At 42.0% G+C, this 22,593-nt stretch overlaps 1 protein-coding gene across 10 annotated transcripts in view; it reads right to left on the bottom strand.

Annotated features, from left to right (window-relative positions):
* DACH2 (dachshund family transcription factor 2) overlaps nucleotides 1-22,593 on the bottom strand; it is a 324,778-nt gene that overhangs the window by 68,224 nt on the left and 233,961 nt on the right. For all 10 annotated transcript variants that reach the window (XM_083722213.1, XM_083722211.1, XM_083722204.1 and 7 more), the window contains 2 exons: nucleotides 7,296-7,451; nucleotides 2,541-2,713 (listed from right to left, as the gene is read on the bottom strand). In XM_083722213.1, the coding sequence (XP_083578339.1) occupies nucleotides 2,541-2,713; nucleotides 7,296-7,451 (329 nt within the window). The remainder of the gene's footprint in view (nucleotides 1-2,540; nucleotides 2,714-7,295; nucleotides 7,452-22,593) is intronic.

Here is a 22,593-nt window from a genome sequence, read left to right as displayed (position 1 = left end):
AAGTGTGTTTTCTTCCAATTTCCACCCATTAATAATAATTCTAGCCCTGCCTCATGCAGTGACAGAGAAAAAGTCTGTCTGAGCCAAAAGGTTGGCCGAGCTACAAATATGGCTCTTATCTTTGTACAATAATAGGATACATTCCAGGCCATGCAAAGGATAGGGGTTTACCTCCCCACCTCTTCTCCCTCTGTATCTTTCATCTAGACAAGCAGGAGTGGCTGCATGTCACAGGGTGGCATGCTCACTAGTGGACACTTTTGAGTGCTAAGCATCTTCACTTTTATGGGTGAGTGGGGATTTGGACTGGGGCTTGTGTCAAAGTTCAGACTTGGAACCTAGGGTTTCCTTAGAGGAGGAGCAGAGGGAGCATGAACTCTCCCTCAGCAGATCGCCAGGCTGCCACCAATCCTGACAATGGAGTCACTGCATCCAGTGAGTGCATCATTAATGAAAATGAATTCAGACCAGTGACAATGGAGTCCATAGATCTAGGCATCAATGACAATGGACTCACTGGATAAGACATGCGTGGCAATGGATTCAGACCAATGACAGTGGTATTACTTCACCCTAGACTTCACACCCTAGACAGTGGTATTACTTCACCCAGAGGGCTCCACACCAGTTACCTAAATTTCTGGCTGGCTCATTCCAACTGGAGTCATAAGGAAAATGAAGAAGGTGAGCCAGGAGCTTCAGGGCCATCTGTGAAGTGCCCAGGTAGCTTCATGCAAGGCTACTTAGCAGCAGAGATAATTACATATACAGTGGTAGCTCGGGTTACATACGCTTCAGGTTACAGACTCCGCTAACCCAGAAATAGTACCTCGGGTTAAGAACTTTGCTTCAGGATGAGAATGGCAGTGCAGCAGCAGCAGCAGGAGGCCCCATTAGCTAAAGTGGTGCTTCAGGTTAAGAACAGTTTCAGGTTAAGAACAGACCTCTGGAACGAATTCAGTACATAACCAGAGGTACCACTGTATGCACCTGTATGGATCAGGTTCTGGTTGAGAGTTAGGAAGGGGGTGGAGTCTCTGGCTCCTATGTAACAGCTCCAGTCATAACAACACCATACATTTAAAACACTATTATACCACCTTTAGCAGTCATGGTTTCCCTCAAAGAATCCTAAGAACAGTGAGGGTACTGAGAGTTGTAAGGCGACCCCATTCCCCACAGAGCTACAGTTCCCAAAGTTCCCTGGATAGAGGCATTGATTAAACCACAATGGGAAAGGCATGGTGTAGAAGATGAAGCCTCCATTAGAGCTTCAAGCATCCGTGCAAAGCCTTCCTGAACTGGGGAAATGAGAAATCTTCCCATTCCTAGCCCTACAATCAACAACCAGCTTACACTCAATTCAGTTCATTCTGCACTTCTTAAAGACATATCCTGCAGAACAGGGAGCGCTAACATTTTGTTTAAAATTCTGATCCCATGGATGACTTACGGCAAGCCAAGATTCAAAGAGAGGAAGTTTCCTCAGCGGGACTGTAAAGGCAGGGATTTACAGTAGAGTTTTTGACAAGGAGTCTTTACTACAGAAGTGCTAGTAGGACCTGCTAATCACATTAGGCTAGATTAAAGATGGCAAGGAAGGCTTTCTAAATGGGCCTACTGTAGCTCTTCCTAATGTATAGTGTTCTTGTCAAGATGAAATCAAATTTCATAGTTATGACATTTCTTTCCAGAGTACTAAATGTTAACTTTGCTGAGCAGGCACATTTTGCAGCAGGGTAGTGGTGAAGGCAGGGAGAGGCAGCTTTGTTTTAGATAAATTAAGGCAATAGGGTTTGCAATAAGCTTGCAATAGGGTTTGCACAATTCAATCTATTGATTGCATTAATCCCATTTAAACATTATAATTGAAGTGATATATGGACTGATATTGGTGAGCATCAGCAAGGTCCACACTGATGCAGGCTCTGGGCTGTCGTTTAACAACAACACTCTTGATTCTGGAGTCTGCCATTTTTGTTTTCAACAATGCCATGGATCTCTATTCCAGGCATTATATGGGGCAGGGGAGAGGAGAAGGCTGCTCTCAGGAACTGTTGGCTCCACCATAATTAGTGCGCGCGCGCGCGCGCGCGCACACACACACACACACACAAACCCATGAAGGCTGAAGGAAGGTCTCAGTAATTACCACTGTGCTCTAAGTACTTGAGATGACTCCATTCATTGTTTCTATCATTTTCCAATTGCTCCAATTTTTGCTGTTTAGGGTTCATATATGTGTAATAACTCTTAGGACTTTGGAACTTCACTTCCTACTTCCCTGAGCTGTATGATTTGCAGAGCACATTACCTATGCATGACAAGTCACTCCCCTAAACCTTGCTGACCTGAGAGACATTCCCCTTGAACTAGAAACAGATCATCTCAGGAGAAAACCCAGTTTTTCTGTATTTATTTTCTCTGTGTGGAAAAGAGCTTGTAAATATGAGGTCCTCCCTTCTTGCTGCCAGGGTATATTGCAACAAGAGCTGCACCATGTGATTATGTTGATCGTGTAACTAACCTTGGAGCCTTACCTTTATAACTGAAGCTCCTGCTCTTGAAAGAGGACTGTGCATCTGAGCTGCAGCTGCCATGTTAGCTATAGTGTTGAGATGGTTCATCTGATTCATAGCCATTGCCACCGAAGCAGGAGGTAGGCCAACTGGGAGAAGTGGGTGGGGCATCATCATAAAAGGCAGATCTATTCCTGTGGGGGGGAAAACAGGCTCAGTTAAATATTGTTATTTTTTTCATTCCTTAATAATCTGACATTTTACTCAAGACTGCAACTGTTCCATGGAATTAATAATCTATCAGATCTTTTCCCCAGCAAATTGCAGGTGGGGTAATAAGAAAATTTGTGGTATCTGTGGATGTTACAAATAAACAGATGGGGACGGGAAGCTACATAGAGCCACAGGGCACTTTTAAAATGTTGGAAGTTTTTTCTGTCTGCACTGGAGGAGATGGAGGAAGAGGATGAAGAAGAAGAGAAGAAAGTGAGGGAACACAGAGAGACCAGAAAGATATAGAGATCTGTGGCTTTTTCTTTGAGGTGCTGAAAAGGAGGTATGGAATGATGCCCATTCTTTTTCCATCTGTTAATCATATAGACGTTGGTCCATTTGGACTCCCCTTGACAAGCCCTCATCTGCCTGCCTTCTTACCTGCAACCAGTTAGGGGATGGCTCCTTGTCATCTCTGGCTCCACCAACTGTTGACCCCCCTGCTTACCATTGCACTAGTCCCAATTTAGCCACCACTTGACACATATCATTAATAAAATATTGTGTTTTTAAAAAATGATTTAAGATAACCTAAAATGATTAAGACCAATCATTACTTCCCATCCATGTCAAAAGTATGTAACATCTTGACCTGGAGTCCCAAACCAGATAGAGAGGGAGCCAAACAGACACTCTGAAACACAGAGCTCTTTCCCTTGGGGAAAGGTGAGGAATAGACGTTGAAATAAACAAATCCACACTGCAAACAGATGGCATTTTCAAGGGGCAAAGCTTTCTTAACAAAGATGGAGATAATATTTTAAGCAGAGTGAACCTGGGCATAAAACACTGACATAAATGGTAATTACAAAAGACCAGAAACACAGACAACTCAGGTGTATAACCCAGGTTAAAAATATGCAGCTGCAAGAACATGTCAGTGGAAAAAATTATTCAGTCAAAATGATTCATTGTATAACTGACCAGCAAAGCATTGGTTGCTCTTCCTGTTAAGTTTTACTGATGGGATGGCTTGTTTTCAAATTTATAATTATTATGAACTTATTATGAACTTTTAAAGTGTTTTTGTGGCTGAGGGCATTTTTAGCTACCTTTATGGTCCTACACAGATGGAAAACAGGGCAAACACATTTTAATAACTATTAAGGGAAGGGGTGATCTCCAGGCTCATTCACATTAATCCAAATCAGCTTTCACCAACCTGGTGCCCTCCAGATGTTTAGGGGCACAACTCCCTTCAGCCCCAGACTTCTTGATGAAGGTGACACAAAATCATTATTCAGGTATCAACTGAAATGAATCTTGAGATCATCCCCCCTGCCTCCTACGCTTTGGGCTTCAACACACCCTTTTCTTCCTGCTCATGCGATACAAGGGGAAAGGAAATGTGCATTTTAACCTTAGAATATCTAGGACATCATACTGCAGTTTGATCTGGGTTTCTGTTAGTTAACTGTGGTTGGATTGGCAACTTACTTTTAAGGCTTAGCTTTTTCCTCTCCTCCTCTCATGTGTGAAAAAGAAATATGTGTGGGGAATCTGACAGCCTGAGGCTTATTTATAATTAATCATACTAATAATTTTATTATTTGTACCCCACCCACCTGGCTGGGTTGGCCCAGCCACTCTGGGCGGCTTCCAACAAATACAACATTAAACATTTAAAATTTCCCAATACAGGGCTGCCTTCAGATGTCTTCCATAAGTTGTATAATTATTTATCTCCTTGACATCTGATGGGAGGGTATTTTCAGGGTGGGTGCCACTACAGAGAAGGCTCTTTGCTTAAACCAGCGATGAGGAACCTGTGGCCTTCCAGATATTGCTGGACTACAAGTCACATCATCCTATGTTGGTTGCCCCTGACAGGAACTGGAATCCAACAACAACTGGAGGGCAGAATGTTCTCAATTCCTGTTGTATATAAAGGATGGGGAACCTGCACCCCTCCTGATGTTGTTGGACTCCACCAGTCCTATCCAAAATAATTTGTGGTCAGGGATGATGGAAGTTGTCATCCAGCAACATCTGGAGGGCCAGAGGTTCCCCATTCCTAGTACAGACTGTGCTTGTCATATGGACTCAATGCATTAAAGGGCTGAGTAAAGCAAAACCAGAAGGTGTGATTGTACTTGGAAGACAAAAGGAAGCCACTGTAGATGTTGGAGCACCAGCCCTCTCACCACCACTTCCAAGCACAGACGTGAAATAATTTCCACTGTCCCTCACAGGAGTAGCAGTTATGCAAGACCTTTTTTAAAAAAAAAAATCCCGAGAAGAAATTTTGTGCTAGAGATGGACAGGGATGTATTACACATCCATCTTTAGCCCCGACCCAACCATTTTTATATTTATTTTTTCAGTACGTTAATCTATTTAAATGTTATGTGCACCACAATCTTTGAAGATAGGGCTGGATCTGAATTTAAACACAAATTAATCTGATTCAGTGTTGGTCATTTGCTCTGCATTTTATGATTTTCTGGTGTTTCGTTGATTTTATTGTACACTGCTGAGAGGTTGCCAGTTTAGAAATGTTAACAGAAAATGCTAAATAAATAAATAAATTTAATTGGTCACTTAGATGGGCTGTGGAACAGTGTGTGTGACATCTCTTTTCTTTAAGCAGTTCTACAACCTCACCCAACCCACCAAGCTCATACAAACGTAAGTCTTTGTTTCCTCATTGATGCCCCCCACAGCAGTCTGGTAATCTTTCCTCATACTCCATGGAGTTTTCAACCCTCCCAGACACCATCTGTCCGCACTGAGTTGCGTGCCTACTTAGAGTCCAATTGACATGCAAACTAAATGCAAACTACAAACGGAATTTAACAGCACATTGCCAGTTTTAAGGGACAATACATCAAGTGCTTTCAAAAGGGGGTGTGAAGGAAATGCATCTCATGTTCACAAATCAGACATAATGCCCGATATTCAATAAACCCTTGAATTGTCTTGCGGAAGACTGCTGAGTGATCAGCAAGACAACAGGGTGATCAACAACAATAATAAAAATAGTGAAATAATCTGAAAGGAAGGAAAGAAATTTCATTTGCAGACCTTGAAAAGATACTAGATATGGCAAATGTGTTGAACTCCTCAGAACAGAAGATGAAATTTAGCAGTATATAGAACTTAGCTACTGTTATTCAGTGCGACACAAGAAGTCTAGGGTCTATCTTTTAGCCAAACAGGGGACCAGAGAATGCGTTATTATAAGAACCAGTGCAAACTGCTCAGTGTGTTCAACTAACGTTGGGGGTGATAATCAAGATACTTTGTATGTATGCATCACATATCCACAAAGATATGTATCCTAAGTAAATTGCATAAACCTACCTTTAAAATTTTGGAACACAAATTAAAACATTACAATGCAGATCTTATTTCTCCCTCATTCATTTGCTGTCACTTTTTCACAACTCTTTTCCTCCTTGTCGATCTGGCATGCAACCTATCTACATTCTTTTTCTTCTCCTGCCTGGACAAAATATTCTTTTGTGCACCAGGAAAGAAAGAGGCTGTATTTTCCAATGATTTCAAACCACTAAGTTTGGCAGAATTACCAAAGAAACTTGTATAACAAGGAATCATTCTTTCCAGCTTTATTTCAAAAACCAAATGTCCCAATAAAATGTTGTTTGTTGTCCACTTCCCATTTGTTTGCACACACACAAAAAGTAAACAAACCCAAGCAAAAGTGCTTAGATTTCAGTTACAGATAGGTAGCCGTGTTGGTCTGCCATAGTCAAAACAAAAAAAATTCCTTCCAGTAGCACCTTAAAGACCAACTAAGTTGGTCTTTAAGGTGCTACTGGAAGGAATTTTTTTTGTTTAGATTTCAGTGTAACTCATGAAAGATCTAGGACTACAAGTTATAGCCCTGGTCCTAATAACACCCCCAAAGATTGGATTAATGGGGTGGGTGAATTCTAACATTTTCTTAATTGTGGTCTCACCTTTAAATAAGGGACAGTCAAGGTTCTTACCTTTCCTTTAACAAAAAAAGACAGATGATTTCCAAGGACAGTGGTGGCTAGTACACATTGCAGAAAGGGCAGAAAGAATGGAGCTCAACAGTAGGTGGAGCCAGAGCCAAAGGCAGGTTGAGTCAACACATTCTACCTTCACCTCATCTCCTACCCTCTGGATTTGTTGTAAGCAGAAAGGCAGACAGGTGGGCTAGAAAGAATAAAGACTGAGAATGGTTGGGCCATTTGCCCTAAAGAACCAGCCTCCACAACCCAGGGAAATTATGCTCCTGGAATGATGACTGGGCTGTTGAGAGCAGCCACATTGGTCACCTGAAGCAGTATTAAGGTTTTCCTGATGGTGTAAATGCCTTGTATTTAAGAACACCATCCTGACAATTCTTAGAATCCACTTGGCCCTCAAAAAGTTTCTAAGTATCTCTGAACACTTTTGCAAGGGATGAAAGTGCGGTAGGATTTTTCAGCCCAGCTTTTTAATGTTTTCAGCTTTCCTCCCACACTTCTCATGGCCATGTGGAGGGTGAAAAGGGGATACCATCATACATACTGTTTGTGAGCAGATGGTTTTGCTGCAGAGGGCTGAGAGGATGAGCACTTCCCAGACTTGGCTGCCCTGCCAGAGTCGCATGGCTGACCCCGTGATGGGATCCCGGTGGGATGGGTGACTGAAGTTTCTCTTTATCCCATGAAGATTCACTTCCACCTGGAAAAGAGTGTGCAAAGATTGGGTTTTGAGCAATTATTTTTCATCGCTGGCAAAGGGTCATGAAAAGATTTCTTCCCTACCCTGACAGGAAGATTTTTTTAAAAATAATAATAGTTAATTAGATGAAATGTTCAATTATGCATTAAGGTGGGGGGAAAACAACAATACATAAAACAAACAAAAGAAAGGACACAAATATAACCCCAACACAGGACGTCTGTGAGGTCAAGAGTTTACTAAGATACAATCGGGCAGAAGAAAAGAGAAAGCCCATCTGTAAGGAGAAGAAAGATCTAGCAACATCCATATATTATTGCCTGCTGCTGATATATAGAATTGAACATTCAACATACTGGATTACAAAATAAAGTTCCATCAAACAGCACTGAAAGGCTGTGGTTTCTCTTTCCCTTGTAATAGGTGTAAGTTATGGGGGGGGGGGGTTCGGTGTGTGTTTTTTTTACAGTATAGCACAGGAATAAGATGTTCAGGGACAATGGCTAAATGAAGTTCCTGCATAATGGATTCTAGACTTGTGCATGTGACATACCCTTGGAAATGGAAAAAAAATAATGATGGAGAAGATTGACTGCACCCTCTGTCCATGTCCCTGATTTCCACAAATATGACCAAAGGACTGATTAAAGACTACATACATACAGAATATATGAGCTCTGACCAAGAAATCCACCATCCAGAATTCCCAATTACTGTATGTGGAAAAAGCCTATGCTGTATAACAGGAAATGGGGAACCAGTGACTCTCCACAGGGGTGCCAACTTTGGCCTCAGATTATGGGTGCCCAATGGCACCTGTGACATATTGTGATATCATGACGTTGTAATGTCATGTTACATAGGCACTTCACAGAGGCACTTCTGAGGCCCTGAAGACTTCTGATGTGACTTCTGGTTTCTACCAAAAGTTGTGTCAGAGGTTTTGCAGGACCTCGGACATCACCTCAGAAGTCAGAGCCCTGTGGTGTGGGTGCCCAGGCACCCAGGGCCCCCTATAGTGGGTGCCAGTGTCTCCAGATGTTGTTGGACCACAGTTTCCATAATCTCTGACCATTGTATTGGCTAGTTGTGACTGATTAGAGTTGGAGTCCAACATCATATAGAGAATCAGAGGCTCCCCATCTCTGGTATATAATGCACAGAGCATGGAATCTTTTCAGCTCTTCAAGTAAACAAGCACATCTCAGAGTGGGCAGCTGAAGAGAATTTGCCTGGAAGTCAGGGCCAAGCTGTCCCTTGCAACACCATTAATAGTTGATGGCCCTTCTGCACAACTAGAAGAAGATTTAGAAAAATCTAAAGACAACACAAATGTGTACCCATTGGCTGAATGTTGTATAGGTCAGAGAATTCTGTTTTTGTTGGAATTATTTCCAATTCACATCTTTATTACAGTCATAGACCAGCATAAGGAATTATTTCAGATAAGCCTGGTGCAGAATGTTGTGTGTGTGAAGTGGACTGCCCTGTTCTACGTGGCACATCTTGTTCCATGTACCAGGGCATGTGCATTTCCTGTTACAAGGCAAAGACACTCAAACTGGTCACTCCACCTGACTACTAAACCATTTTCTGCCAACCCAAACCTCCCCAATTTTCTAATCTGGGCTCCCCCCTAAAAAAAGGATTAAAAAACCTGAAATGCTAATTAAGGAATGCATTATTAATTTTGCCCATGCACTCGGTCCTGTGCCAATGTGCCACAATAATTTTCTAGAGAGCAAAGTATTATGTTAATGTTAATCAATGTATTTTCCGTTATTTTCCCTTTTCAATGAAAGCATTCGATTAGATTTTGTATTGGTCAAAGGAGGTGAGGGGTGGGGGTGGGGAGGCGCCTGTCTGGGTTATTGACACTGCCAGGAATTCATTAACTTGATTTTCAATTAGAATCAGTAATACTTTGTTGGTGCGTAAGGGACAGTGGCAGGAGGAAAAATGTATCTTAATTGAAGATGAAAGTAACAGCATAGAAACACTCAACATTCTTTATGATAAGCACTTGGCTAATAAATGTGATTAATGCTATCAAACAGAACAAAAAAATTGAAAGATCAATGATTGAGCAAAAAGGGAAACACTCCATCATTTTAATACCACAGCTAAGCTATGAATTACCTTTACTATTACAGATTTGTAATTTTCAAAAATGATGAGCAATGCAGTGACAAAGAAAGATACATTTATGCCAAGCTAAATTATACCATATGTTTTAATATAATGTGGCATAATTACAGCGGTGTTCAACAGCGCTGCTATATTTGCGTTAGTTGTGTCAGCACTTCCATCGTAAATTTAACACACTGTGCACTCACTGTCCCAAATTCACATTGACTGAAATAGGGTGCATTTCAAAGCATGGTCGAATTTGCATCTTCTGAAAGGCCAGTGTTCCAGAGATTAAACACACTTGGACTAATGAGCACAAAGCAAACAATATGCATTTTGCATTCTAGAATTAAAAAGTTCATTTTCCTTGGAAGTTGAGTTCTTGTAGGTCAGCTTGCACGCACCTGGCACTCTCCACATGCTTTAGATTACAACTCCCATCAGCTCCAGAGTGGTCAGTTATCAGTAATGATGGAAGCTGTAGTCTAAAACATCTGGTGGGAACCAGGTTGTAGACATTTTTTGACATTCTTTTGTGGGGTTACCTCTTCCCCCCATCACCAATGAGATTATCCTCAGGAATGATAGCATAGGTAAGTAGCTTCATCAACTGCAGTTTTTAGATTTACACCCCACATTTAAAAGGGTACACCTAACAATAAAAGTAAAATATGGTCTCATCCTTCTTCTTTAAACTATTACATGGCAAAGTCAGGCGTTGCTTTACAATGTGTGTGAGAGGGGAAGGATTCAGTCCCTATAAAAGAGCTGTCTTGTTGAACCAAATCCTTTCCTTTAATCACCAGTTTTGTACTCCCTTCTCAACATCCGTTAATGTCAACAGGTCTATTCTGAGTAGGAGAAGGTTAATTGCCACCCTAAGCTTTTCCCCAAATAATCTTGGGAACTGTTAATTTATAAAGTGAGCTGAGAGTTTTGGGGAGACTGTTGTCCATTCTCCCCACAGAGCTGCAATTGCTATAGTTCTTTCTGGGAATTGTTAACTCTGTGGTAGGAATATGGGTCTCCTGTTAAAGTGATATAAGAGCCCACTAATTCTGGTTTCTAAAAGGGTCAATCTTTTTCTTTTATTCAGAATGAATATGTGAATTGCATGTACCATTATGTAATTATACTGTGTCTACATAAGTTAGCTAGATAAAACGCTCACAAACAACACTCAATATGGTGTCTGCATAAATTAATATATCCATTTCCTTAAAGAAAATTCAAAAATCAAAATGTGTTCTGGATTGTGGCCAAAGTTTTCTAACTTTTTAAATAACGTTGGCAGAACCAAATGCAAGTTTTAAGGGTTTGAGAATTTGATCTCTATCACATTTTGCTAAGCACATTTTGTTTCACAGTAACTTTTTTAAAAAAAAAGAGGCACAAACCACCCTTCCTCCAACAATGCAGAGTTAAAACCTTACTTGTTTTGGCTTTTGGGGAAATGATTATGCTGCAATTTTGTTTACTTATTATTCCATTTATATGCCACTTTTCTCCCAAAGAACTCAGGAAAGCATAAATAGTTTTCCCCTCACAACAACCCTGTGATGTAGGCTAGGCTGAGAGATGGCGACTGGCTCTAGGTCACCAAGTAAATTTTCATGGATCTGAGTCTCCCAGGTTCTAGTCCAACACTGTAATCACTACCCCACACTTGACTCTTTATACAGTGGTACCTCGGGTTAAGTACTTAATTCGTTCTGGAGGTCCGTTCTTAACCTGAAACTGTTCTTAACCTGAAGCACCACTTTAGCTAATGGGGCCTCCTGCTGCTGCAGATTTCTGTTCTCATCCTGAAGCAAAGTTCTTAACCCGAGGTAATATTTCTGGGTTAGCGGAGTCTGTAACCTATGTAACCTGAAGCGTATGCAACCCAAGGTACCACTGTAGTGATAAACCAAGAGAGAGAAATACACAAACAATCTGTAGTTAATGCTAAAGGCAACTCTGACTTCATATTTTTTCTGACCAAAGGTGGCTAAACATGAGGAAGAACTTTCTGACAATAAGAGCTGTTTGGCAGTGGAATGGACTCCCTCAGAAGGTGGTGGACTCTCCTTCATTGAGGGTTTTTAAGCAGAGGCTGGATGGCCATCTGCCATGGATGCTTCAGTTGAGATTCTTGCATTGCAGGGGGTTGGAATAGATGACCCTCAGGGTCCCTTCCAACTCTACAGTTCTCTGATTCTATGTTGCCTTTGAAAAAGAACAACACATTTTCTATCATAATTAAGTTTGTTGAGGTCCACGTCATTTACTAAACAGTGGATGCAGTGTGTAAATTAAGAAGATGATCTGTGCCTGGGCACGTTCCAGATGTCTGAATGATAGATGCTAACCAAGAGGAAAGGGAACTGAAATGCAGGCCAACAGGGACACTACATATAAAATTTCAGTCAGAAACAGAAGCCTTCTCTGATAAACAAGTTCAGCTGAGCTGGTTTCAGAAATTGTATGGAAAGAAACAATACATATTACAGAGATGCCATCCATTCAAAGAAGGTGAAGATGACCTCTTAAGAGTACTGTTTTATAGGCTGACTACAAATGTTGTTTTCAGATCTCCCCTTCCACATGTAGAACAAATGTCTGTAGGGGAGATGAGGATTATGGGACCAGCCCTATTCCTGACATCCCCGTGCACCACTGGCCCCACTTCTGAAAAGACGCCTTTTAATGTAGCTAGGCACCCCTTTTCTATCCTTTGGCTCTCCATACAGAGTTGGGGTGTGGCAGTATGGCCAGCACTGGAGTCCCCAGTGTGGTGCTCGTGGGCGCTATAGCACCATCAGACATCCCCTTGTTGCCAGCTTAAGGTCCACCGTCCCTCCCATTTAAAAAAAATTCTTTGGCTTTGGGGGAATGCGGGCAGTTGCCTTTATTGTATTCTTTTGGTCAAGACACTTCACTAGGATTTTTTTAAAGAGGGTTTTATTTTCAGTTTTTTCTTTTGTGAAATGGGTTCCCATGGCAGTTTCCAAAGGTGCCATCAAAATGTTGGGGACCCCTGGGCTTTTTATTTCCTTCATATTCCACCTTTCCTCCTAGGATAGGAGCTCAAGCCTTTCATCCTCACAACAACTGTGTGACTTTCCCTGTGTAGGAGAATAGCCGCCTCACACCGGCCGCATTTCCACCATAAAAATCTGTTGGGACAAATTCCTCAATTGCTTTTTGAAGCCAGGTTTTCTGGGGCGGGGAAGGTTCTGAAAAGGAACTCAAGGCATAAAATCAGGCGCCCACACTCCAGGTATCGATCACTGGTTCTTCAAACTCACATCTTCCAGGGGAAGGCGACTTTGTAAAATGCAAATTTGTTTCAAAGTTTGAGATGGACAGGAGGGAAATAAAAGTTTTCAAAAAACCAATCTAAAGTTCAATCGGCTGACAGCACTTTCTCCTTTGGTTTCAGATTCCTTCTATCTATTTTTAAAATTGTGTGGTCTGTCTAAATGAAATTCACACTGTCCACTACATCTATCTGCGTTTGACATTTGATTTGTTGCTATACAATTCAGGGAGGGGGAGGGGGAAATTGAATCCCCTAGTTGAAAGCAATAATGTCTTCAGTGTCCATGCCTGGTGAATTCTCAGAAGCTGGTGTGTGCGTGCGCACACACGCGCACACGCACATGAGCATGCTAACAGCCCAAGGATGGGAAGTTCTTTAAACCTATTTTTTTTGTTTCCTGTGGCAAAATGAAACAACAACAAATAATACCGGCTTGCAAAAATAAAGCAAATATTTGCACTATGTCTGCACTCTGAATCCATTCAAAACTGAGCCCAGGCAATTGTGCCTTGCCCCAGAGGACACCAGCGGGAGCTGCCGCTTGGCAACTACCAACAACGGCTGGCTTGGCTCCATCATGGGCTGAGAGAGTTTCAGCTGCTCAGCACCACTCTCTTGCCTCAGAAGAGCCCTCCAGCAGGCTCTGTTCCTTAGGAGGCTCAGGTCAGAGGGGAAATGCCACCTGCACAATCCTGGCACCATAGGCACAACATACTCTTTATGTCATGGATACCAAACTTGAATGTGATTTTATTGTGATAATATTTTGTAGGTTTCTCTGAGAGCCTCATGGAGAAGTGAAGTGGAGTATGTGTTCTAAATAAATAAATAACCCACTGCAGAGGCTTGTCGTGGCCTTTTCTTAAAACAGCCTTCTTCTGCCGGGTGGCTACAACCTTCATGTTTAGAAAGGTTTGGGGGCTATAAATGGTGATCTTTTCTTTAGCTGAATAGTTGAGTTGTTTTTGACTTCAGGAAAACAACCAGCCTGCTTTGGATTTTTATCTATTCGTTTATTCCACCTGGTTTTAATAAAACCTCAAAGTGCTTCACAAAAAAATTGATAAGTTGACATTATTTTTACATCTGAAATTGTTCTACAATTTTTTAAAAAAGAGTTATAACTGGGTTGTATGTGACATCCTATTCTGAGTAGACTCATTGAAATTAATGGGAACTAATCAATCATGTCCATTCATTTCAGTGGGCCAACTCTTAGTAGGATTAACATTGAATGCAGTCCATTGTTTGTATACATGAAATTGTGTAATTCTTTTTTTATTATTGCTGATATGGTTATTGTGAAATTCATTTAAGGTATTTCATAGGAAGCAAAGAGTAAATGGAATTAATTAAAGAATTAAATAATAGCAGCTTTGTCATTTTTGTGGAGGGACAAATAGATTCATCAGTTTTGGTCAACTCAAGTTTCTCATTTTTCCAATCTTAAATTCAGTTCTCCACATTTCTGCAGTAATTTATTATATTCTCTATAAGCCCTCATGAATATTCTTCAGCATTTTTGTGAAGATTTCTCCTCATAAACATATTTTTGTCTGCAGTTTCACTAATGTATGCATTTTTGCAAGCAGTTTATCCTAATATAATGTGTTTTTGTATGTTATTTTCACTAATGTTCACCTTTGTGCACATTTCCCCCCCTAATATGCCCAATATTTCAATTCTGTGCTTTTAGCTGCTTCATGTGCACTTTTTAAATTAATGTTATCATTTGTAATTGCTAACTTTCAACTGTCACAAAAATGTTTTAATGGTCTGTTGACTGCAAATAAAGAAAGAAAAAGAGTAATATATGCATTTTTTGTAAAAACCGGTTGGAGAGCTGCACCACAAAATTCAGGTAAGTGCTTTAAATGCAAACAGAATCAAATTCTCCCTACCACTGGTCAGGCTTATGAGGCCCTAGAGAAGAGATGGGAAACCTGTGGCCCTTCAGATGTTGCTAAACTGCAACTCCTGTCAGTCCCAGTCAGAATGGCCAATGGTCAGGGGTGATTGGAGTTGTATGTCAACAATATATGGAGGGTGAAAGCTTTCCTACTCCAAGTATGCATGTTAGGGATTTTAGGAGCCATGAGAATTCCATCTTCCCATGGACCCCTAACAGCTCTGGACACTCCCTGCAACATCTAGATCTTAATGGAGATGGCTGTTGTGAGCCCTCCTTACTAACATGCCCATTAAGTTTGGGGAAAGGGATAGAGGTCTGCAAGGGCCACACACACACAGAGATAATTTGGTGCCTGGAAGCTGCTTTTCTCTTAAAATTATATTTGGTACAGTATGTGTGTGTGCCCACTTATCATTCATTCATTTAAATTTATATACCTCTTGATTGTAAAAACAAAAAATACCTCAAAGCGGTTTACAAAAAGATAAATGCAGAACGGGTATTATATTATACTGCACCTGCAGTAGTGCCAATTCTGCCAATTAAAGCGGTCAAGTGGGCATCTGTTAGTAAGTTTTTACTCCGTTTAGGACTGAGTACACTCTCCCCCCATAAACTCCAATCAACACCTTATAAAATTTCTTAACTGAATTTTCTTTCAGGTGTGTTTGAAAAGAGAGTAAAAGGGAAAGACCGACTTACAGCACAGTCCTATTATGTTTACTCAAAGGTAAGCCCCACTGAATTCAACAGTGCTTACCATGAAGAACAGGGTGATATAATTCTAAATTGACATGCCAACAATTTCGCTGCAAAAGAAGAATTGACATCCTTCTCCCCCCACCATGAAAAAGGCACCAGACATTTTGAGGTGATGGAGAAAGGATTGAGTTTCTAAAGGTGGAGAAGGGAAAAAGAGAGACTGGAAATCCTTTGGACAAAACAATTCCCCAAAGAACTAGCCTAGTAATAATCTGAAATGATAAATGAATGACTTACAAAAGGCATTTCGACATTTCATGCACCGGTTTGTACAGCTGCGTTTAGGGTGTTCTGTACTGTGCACTCGAAGTAAGCTATAAAACCAGTTAAGTTAAAATATTAAAAATTGAGAACTCTAGCGATGGCTTTACTGGTCTACTTCCAAAAAGTTATCAAGTGGTTCAGCAGATGTAATTACTGCTCAGTCCTGCCAAGGTTTGAAATATGCCCATTAATTCAGCAATTCCCAGTCTGTCCATCAGTCAGTCATACTTAAAAAATACGTCTGTCACAACTTAGGTGTGGTAATCTATTGATAATTATATAATAAAAAGTCACTGGGGAGGAAGGAGGGGAAAGGCACCCAGAATATCATTTTTTCTCCCCAAACTTTTTGAAAACTCTTTCTGACTTTAAAAACTATCCTGACTTTAAGAACTCTTTCTGACTTTAAAAACTCAAACTGGGGGTAGGTGGAAGAAATTGCATGTCTGTCAGGGTATTTGATGCTTGTCATTAAGTTTCTAGACCATGAGCCACAATACTACTGTGTTGCACTAGAACACAGGTTGCCGTGTGCCATCTGACCATTGACCCATCTAAATCTACCCCACCAGTAGCCAACCTGGTGCCCTCTAGACGTTTTGAATTACATAGACAGGCCAAGTTTAGATGATCACCTATGCCAAGCATGGGAAAAACACACACACACACACACACAATTTTTACAACAACAAAACATCACATAAAAAAGAAAAACCATACATCAAAACCTTTAAAAAACCTACACGTATACACAATCCATATTGAATCCAAAACATGGGACTACTAGAATTCCCTGACATCACCCCTCCCCCCGTTCCCTTGTTCTATGTTGTTCATGCATGTCCATAAATTATTTACCTCGTTTTACTTTCCAATTTTATACATTATCTATTATAATATAATAGTATTTTTTTAAATCGTGCTAATGTGTTAACTTGTATAAATTGCTTTTGTATATATGCAATAAGTCAGGCATGGGGAACTTTTAACCCTCCTGATGCTGCTGAACCTACAACCTCCATCAGCCCTAGCAAGCATGGCCAATGGCCAGGGATCATGTGGAGGACCAAAGCTTCCTTGCACCTGACCTAGATCAGGTTTAGAACAGGGATGGGGAACCTATCCAGACGTTGTTGAGTTCCAAGTCCCATCAACCATGGTCAGCATGGCCAAGGGTCAGGGATATTGGGATTTGTAGCCCATAACATATGGAGGGCATGATGTTGGCTATTTCTGATCTACACTGACTAGCAGTAATTCATTGATGTTTCAGATGGAGGTTTTCGTAGCCATACATGAAGATGCCAGAGATTGAATGTGATTGAACCCAGGACCTTCTGCATTCAAAGCATGAGATCTGCAACTGAGCTGCTAAATTTTACATTTTGGCACTGGAGAACAAATTTCAAAGGTAGGATGGGGTGGAGGACAAAATACATTGTTGTTCCCTACAACTCCTTGTTGCTCCTGGCTTTCATTTTGGAAGAGAAGGGGGCCTATCTACCAGAGGCACTGGAAACTCCAACTGCCTTTAAAAAGGAGGGCGACAGCCTGGGGGGGCAGTGAAAAGTGTTATGGTGGGGATTGACCTGCACAGAGAAGGTAAGAGGGAATGACAGGAACTGGAAAGTCCCTCCCTGCATATTGCCAGGTTGGGGGATGTGAATCTAGAACAGCACCCTAGTGTTGGGTACCTTCATGCTTTGCTTCCCACTGTAGTCACAATTTTGGTTGGTCCAATCTTGGTCCAACCTTGCAGTCAAGTAGCACTGAGTTGAATTTGGGCTTCCTGTAAGCATCAGTTTGGTCGGCCTGAGAACAGGTTGCTGAATGAGATGGGCCACTGACCTGATTTAGCAGAGCTCTTCTTATGTTCTTAGTGAAGTTTTTTTTAAAAGGAATTTACATGTGTGGGGCTTCAGAACCAGAAGCACAGAAAGGGGACACAGGGCTACATTTCTCACTGTGGTCCCGATTGTGTTCTGTAAGACAGTATGAACATCCCCAGCTTTCCTGATGTGGGCTGAGACAGGGCAGCACTGAGCAATGGGTTGTTTTGTCTTGTGTGCTGTTTTTATGTGGGGTGGCTTGTTTGTGTGGCTGCTGCAGTGGGGGTGGGGGTGATCAGTGGAAGTTGGTTATTTCATTATGTGTTTTAATGAGCAAAGAATAGCTTGGTCTCTGATGGGCTCAGTTCCTTCTTGTGACTCCTAGTGACTTGTCCTTTGTCACAGGGCAGGCCCTCATAGCAGCCATTTTGTGACTTGCAAGGCACAGAGACCATTTTGCTGCCATGCCCTTTACAATTTCTCCTATTTCCAAATGTGCCCATAGTCTACCCCCTCCCATATATGTTGGCAACCTCTGTGTAGCTGTGGACTTCCTGCATCAGCAGGGGTCAGAATAAATGACCCTTGAAGTTCCCTTCTATAATAGTTCAAGGCCAATACCCCTTCTAAAGGGACTCTCTGGAATATATCTGAAATCTACATCGGAACAGTTTCCAAACTTTACTAACCATCTTGGCTGGGTTACATTCTGGTGCTAAGCAAGCAGCACCTTGATGATCATTTATAAAAATATTGACAGCTTGCGTTCTCATACCAGTGCCCAGCAACACATTTCCAAATGTTTTGTCCCATTTCTTGCAAAGCAACACCATCTGCCAGAGGTGGCATTTCATAGCTATTTACTCCGACTACCTCCAAGAAGTCATCTGCCACTATCTAATGCTGCCTGAATAAAGGGGATTAAGACTCTGATGCAACAGAGACTATTGATAATGTGGTATAATTGGGAAGAAATGAAGATAAATGAGGTTGAGGATGGAGAGGCAATTAGTTGAGGCGCCCGTACAGCTGTGCTCTCGGCCTAACTCCCATGGCCTTTTCTTTGGTGAGGTATGTGCAAATTAAACATAATGACAAATGCTCACTTCACCCAAGCTCTTCATTTTGGGAAGAAAGTTGATGTTCATTCTTGACATCCCATGCAATAAAATTTATACTTTCTTAAAAAGCTATGTATCACAACGTCTTTTGTGGAGAGTGCATTATTTTGTTGACTTTTTCCTCTCTACTTATTATCACAGTCAAGCTGTGATCTTTCTGGTGAGCTTTCAAAGCACAGTTTGTAATATTGGGAGTGAACCTCAGCTTTATGCTTATTTCCCCCCCCCCCCCAATCATGATATCTGATTTCTTGTCCGACTCCCTTCTCTGGTTCAGCAAACCAGCATATGCCTGTGGTTTACAAGGACCACAGGTTCCCTCCATACCAGAACTGGAAAAGATAGTTTGAACCAGAGCTGAGCAGAAATTTCTCAGAAGTTGATTTTCGGAAAAGGTTTCTGAAATTTTTCTTTTTCTCACTACCCCACCAACTTAGAAAAGGAATGTCAATTCACAAAACTTTATCCGAATATTCTTCAACACTTTTGAGGGTGATGGGTACCATTCCTCCCCCTCACCGCTGAATACTGCAAAATGATGCTGGGTCTCATGCACTGGAAGTGATATCAAAATATGGCCACACTGCAAAGAGAGTGATTTATGCTACCACTTGCAATGGCAGCACAAAACAAAGCCAACAAACAAACAAACATCAGAAAGGAAAAATATAAAGATCCCACGCTCCTGCCACTACTCATGATGAACCTCACCCAAAGAAGCCATTGGGGAATATCTCTTTCCCGTGTAGACATTTGTCAGTTTCTTTGCCCACAAACAAGTTGGAGAAAATCAACAAGTCATTTTGTATACTGCTTTTATTTGGACTTGTCTGGAGGCAAACCTTGGCTGGTTTTAACCAGGAAAGGAAAGAGGAGTGTGTGTTTGGGAAGCTCTACCATTCCTCTCTGATCTTTATAATCACGGTTTGCAGGATCATCTGAATCAACCCTGTGTACACGACAAGCATGTTTCCCTGTACATTCCTCCACTGGAGTACCAGTTGCTACTATTCACAGGAGGGAAGACTGCTCTCAGGTCCCATTGGCATCTAGTTGACTTCTGTGAGAACAGGATGCTGGACCAGATGAGTCCACTGGCCTGATCCAGCAGAGCTCCTCTTACATGGCAAAAGGCATTTCTCTCTTTAAACAATAATGGGAATGAGAAAGTCCTTCCCCAGCAGTTTTGACTCCTACATTTTACCCTGTATGAAGCATGCAGATGTTATAACATTATGTGTAGCAGGGGTTGCAAGAAGACATCCAGAGAACCCTGTACATAGCTTCCTAATGACACTGGGATCTGCACTTCAAAAATATTACATAATACAGTCATTCCTGGACAATACCACTTCATCCTGCAAGTGTGGGACTTAGTATCTGAATGCTCCCCTCATGTCAGAAACTTATTACACCAAGGAAGCCAGGTGATTTAGGAGAGCTAGTCTAGTCTCTCTTTTCCAGTGTGGCTAAGGCGGGGGGGGGGGGAATAATGTCAGAGAGAGAGAGAGAGAGAGAGAGAGAGAGAGAGAGAGAGAGAGTGCATTCAAGCACATGGTCCGCTACCTCAATACCACATTATTTCTGCCTGCATAGTTCAGCTCTTACTATGTAAAACCTTGCACCTGGTCAGTTTGCTACTGAGCTCATGCTGCGCTTGTAGGTCCGAAAGGCATCTGTTTGGCCACCACGAGACTAGAATGCGGGATTAGGCAGGCTTCTGCTCTGATCTGGCATGGCTCTTTTAATGTTCTTAGGGTGGTTTATTCATATCAACTACAAGTTTTATATAGATTGTGTTCGTTCACTGCACAGGCATTTTCCAGGGCATTTCCCAAACAGTGGGCAAGCTGAGACATTCATAACTTCAGATGTGCAGCGGGATCACATGTTCCTGATATCTGCAGAACTTCTTCCTGCGGCTTCCAGGGTCAGACCTGCTGATCCTACATTGCCAACCAAATGCAGAAGTGAGAACATAGTTAAGCGCACATTGCACAAGAATGTTGCATGCAAACCTGCATTGAATTAATGGGTGCACCTTCTGTTTGGCACCCAGTGCCAGCAGCTGTCCGTTGGGACTGGTGGGGTGAAAGGCAAGGAAGCCAACAGTAGGTGGAGCCAGAGCTAATGACAGATAGAGCCAAAGGCAATTCTGAGACTCAGGAGGAGGAAGGTGACATACCGGCTGTGTGTGCATGCGCGCGCACACATACACGGGGTGTGTGTGTGTGTGTGTGTTGTAAACGAGAAGATAGGCTGGTGAGGGCTGCTGAAGGCAGACTGAGATTGGTGTGGACCACCTCCTTTTTCCAAAAAGAAATAGCTAGATGGCCATCCCACAAAGCATTTTATTTCCTTATTCTTTTTTAAAAAATTGCTTCACACTGAATCGTTTTATTTTCTCTCTCACAAAGTTACATTACCATAATATCAGATTTTATCAATCCATTGCATTGTCAGATATGTCTGGGTCAATCCCTGACCAGCAGACTGCCTACTTACTCCTGTACATTTCCCCCTATCATCACATTTCAAAACGTCTAGCTGTGTGTGTAATTATACTAATGAGCGTTGCAAGGGTAAATGTGACCTTTACTTCGTTTCCTTTTAGCAGTGTTTCTACTGCGCCATCCAAATTGCGCCCCCTCCCCCAAATATGTTACATGTAAAATGAACAAGATAAATGTTTATTATGGAAAGCTTTGATTTAGATCTTGTTTATGCTGTTTTAACGCTAGTGTTTTGCCAAATGCACAGGATCCCAGTCTGATTCTGGGACAAATTCAAAGGGTACCTGAGAGGTAGCCTGTCTCCATTTCTGCCTTTCTGTAGTTTGAGAACCTCAGCAGAGGCTCTTCACAGGATCCCCACAAACAAGATGCACTGGGGAAAGGACCTTTTCAGTGGTGATGACCTGGCTTTGGAATGCTTTCCTTGAACCCATTCTCTTATGCTACCCTGAAGAATATTCAGATGAAGAGTAAAAATAGGCTGCCCTAATTATGTAACCTGTCCCTTGATTCAGCCTCCATACATGAGGACTGGAAAGCAGCCAACGTAATGCCAATTTTTACAACGGGATCCAGGGAGTATTCTGGAAATCACAGGCCAGTTAGCTTAACATCTGTCCCTGGAAAACTGGTAGAAATTATTGTTAAAGATAAAATAAAACTGAGCACATAGAAGAACAAGGGGGAAATCTTGCCTCACACACCTAATGTAATTCTTTGAGAGTGTCAACAAGCAAATGGATAGAGGTGATCCATTTGACATAGTGTACTTGGACGCGGGTGGCGCTGTGGGTAAAAGCCTCAGCGCCTAGGGCTTGCCGATCGAAAGGTCGGCGGTTCGAATCCCTGCGGCGTGGTGCGCTCCCGTTGTTCAGTCCCAGCGCCTGCCAACCTAGCAGTTCGAAAGCACCCCCGGGTGCAAGTAGATAAATAGGGACCGCTTACTAGCGGGAAGGTAAACGGCGTTTCCGTGTGCAGCTCTGGCTCGCCAGATGCAGCTTTGTCACGCTGGCCACGTGACCTGGAAGTGTCTCCGGACAGCGCTGGCCCCTGGCCTCTTGAGTGAGATGGGCGCACAACCCTAGAGTCTGGCAAGACTGGCCCCTACGGGCAGGGGTACCTTTACCTTTTACTTTACTTGGACTTTCAAAATACCTTTTGACGAAGTACCTCCCTGAAGATTGAGTAAGCTTAGCAGTCAAGGAATAAGAGGGGAGGTCCTCTTGTAGATCAGGAATTGGTTAAATTGCAGAAAGCCAAGTGTAAAAATAAATGAACAGTTCTCCAAATGGAGAGAAGCAGAAAGT

This window comes from Podarcis gaigeae, assembly GCF_964106915.1.
Source record: "Podarcis gaigeae genome assembly, chromosome: Z".
Classification (NCBI taxonomy): Eukaryota; Metazoa; Chordata; class Lepidosauria; order Squamata; family Lacertidae; genus Podarcis; species Podarcis gaigeae.
This window is presented reverse-complemented; position numbering and strand designations above follow the sequence as displayed.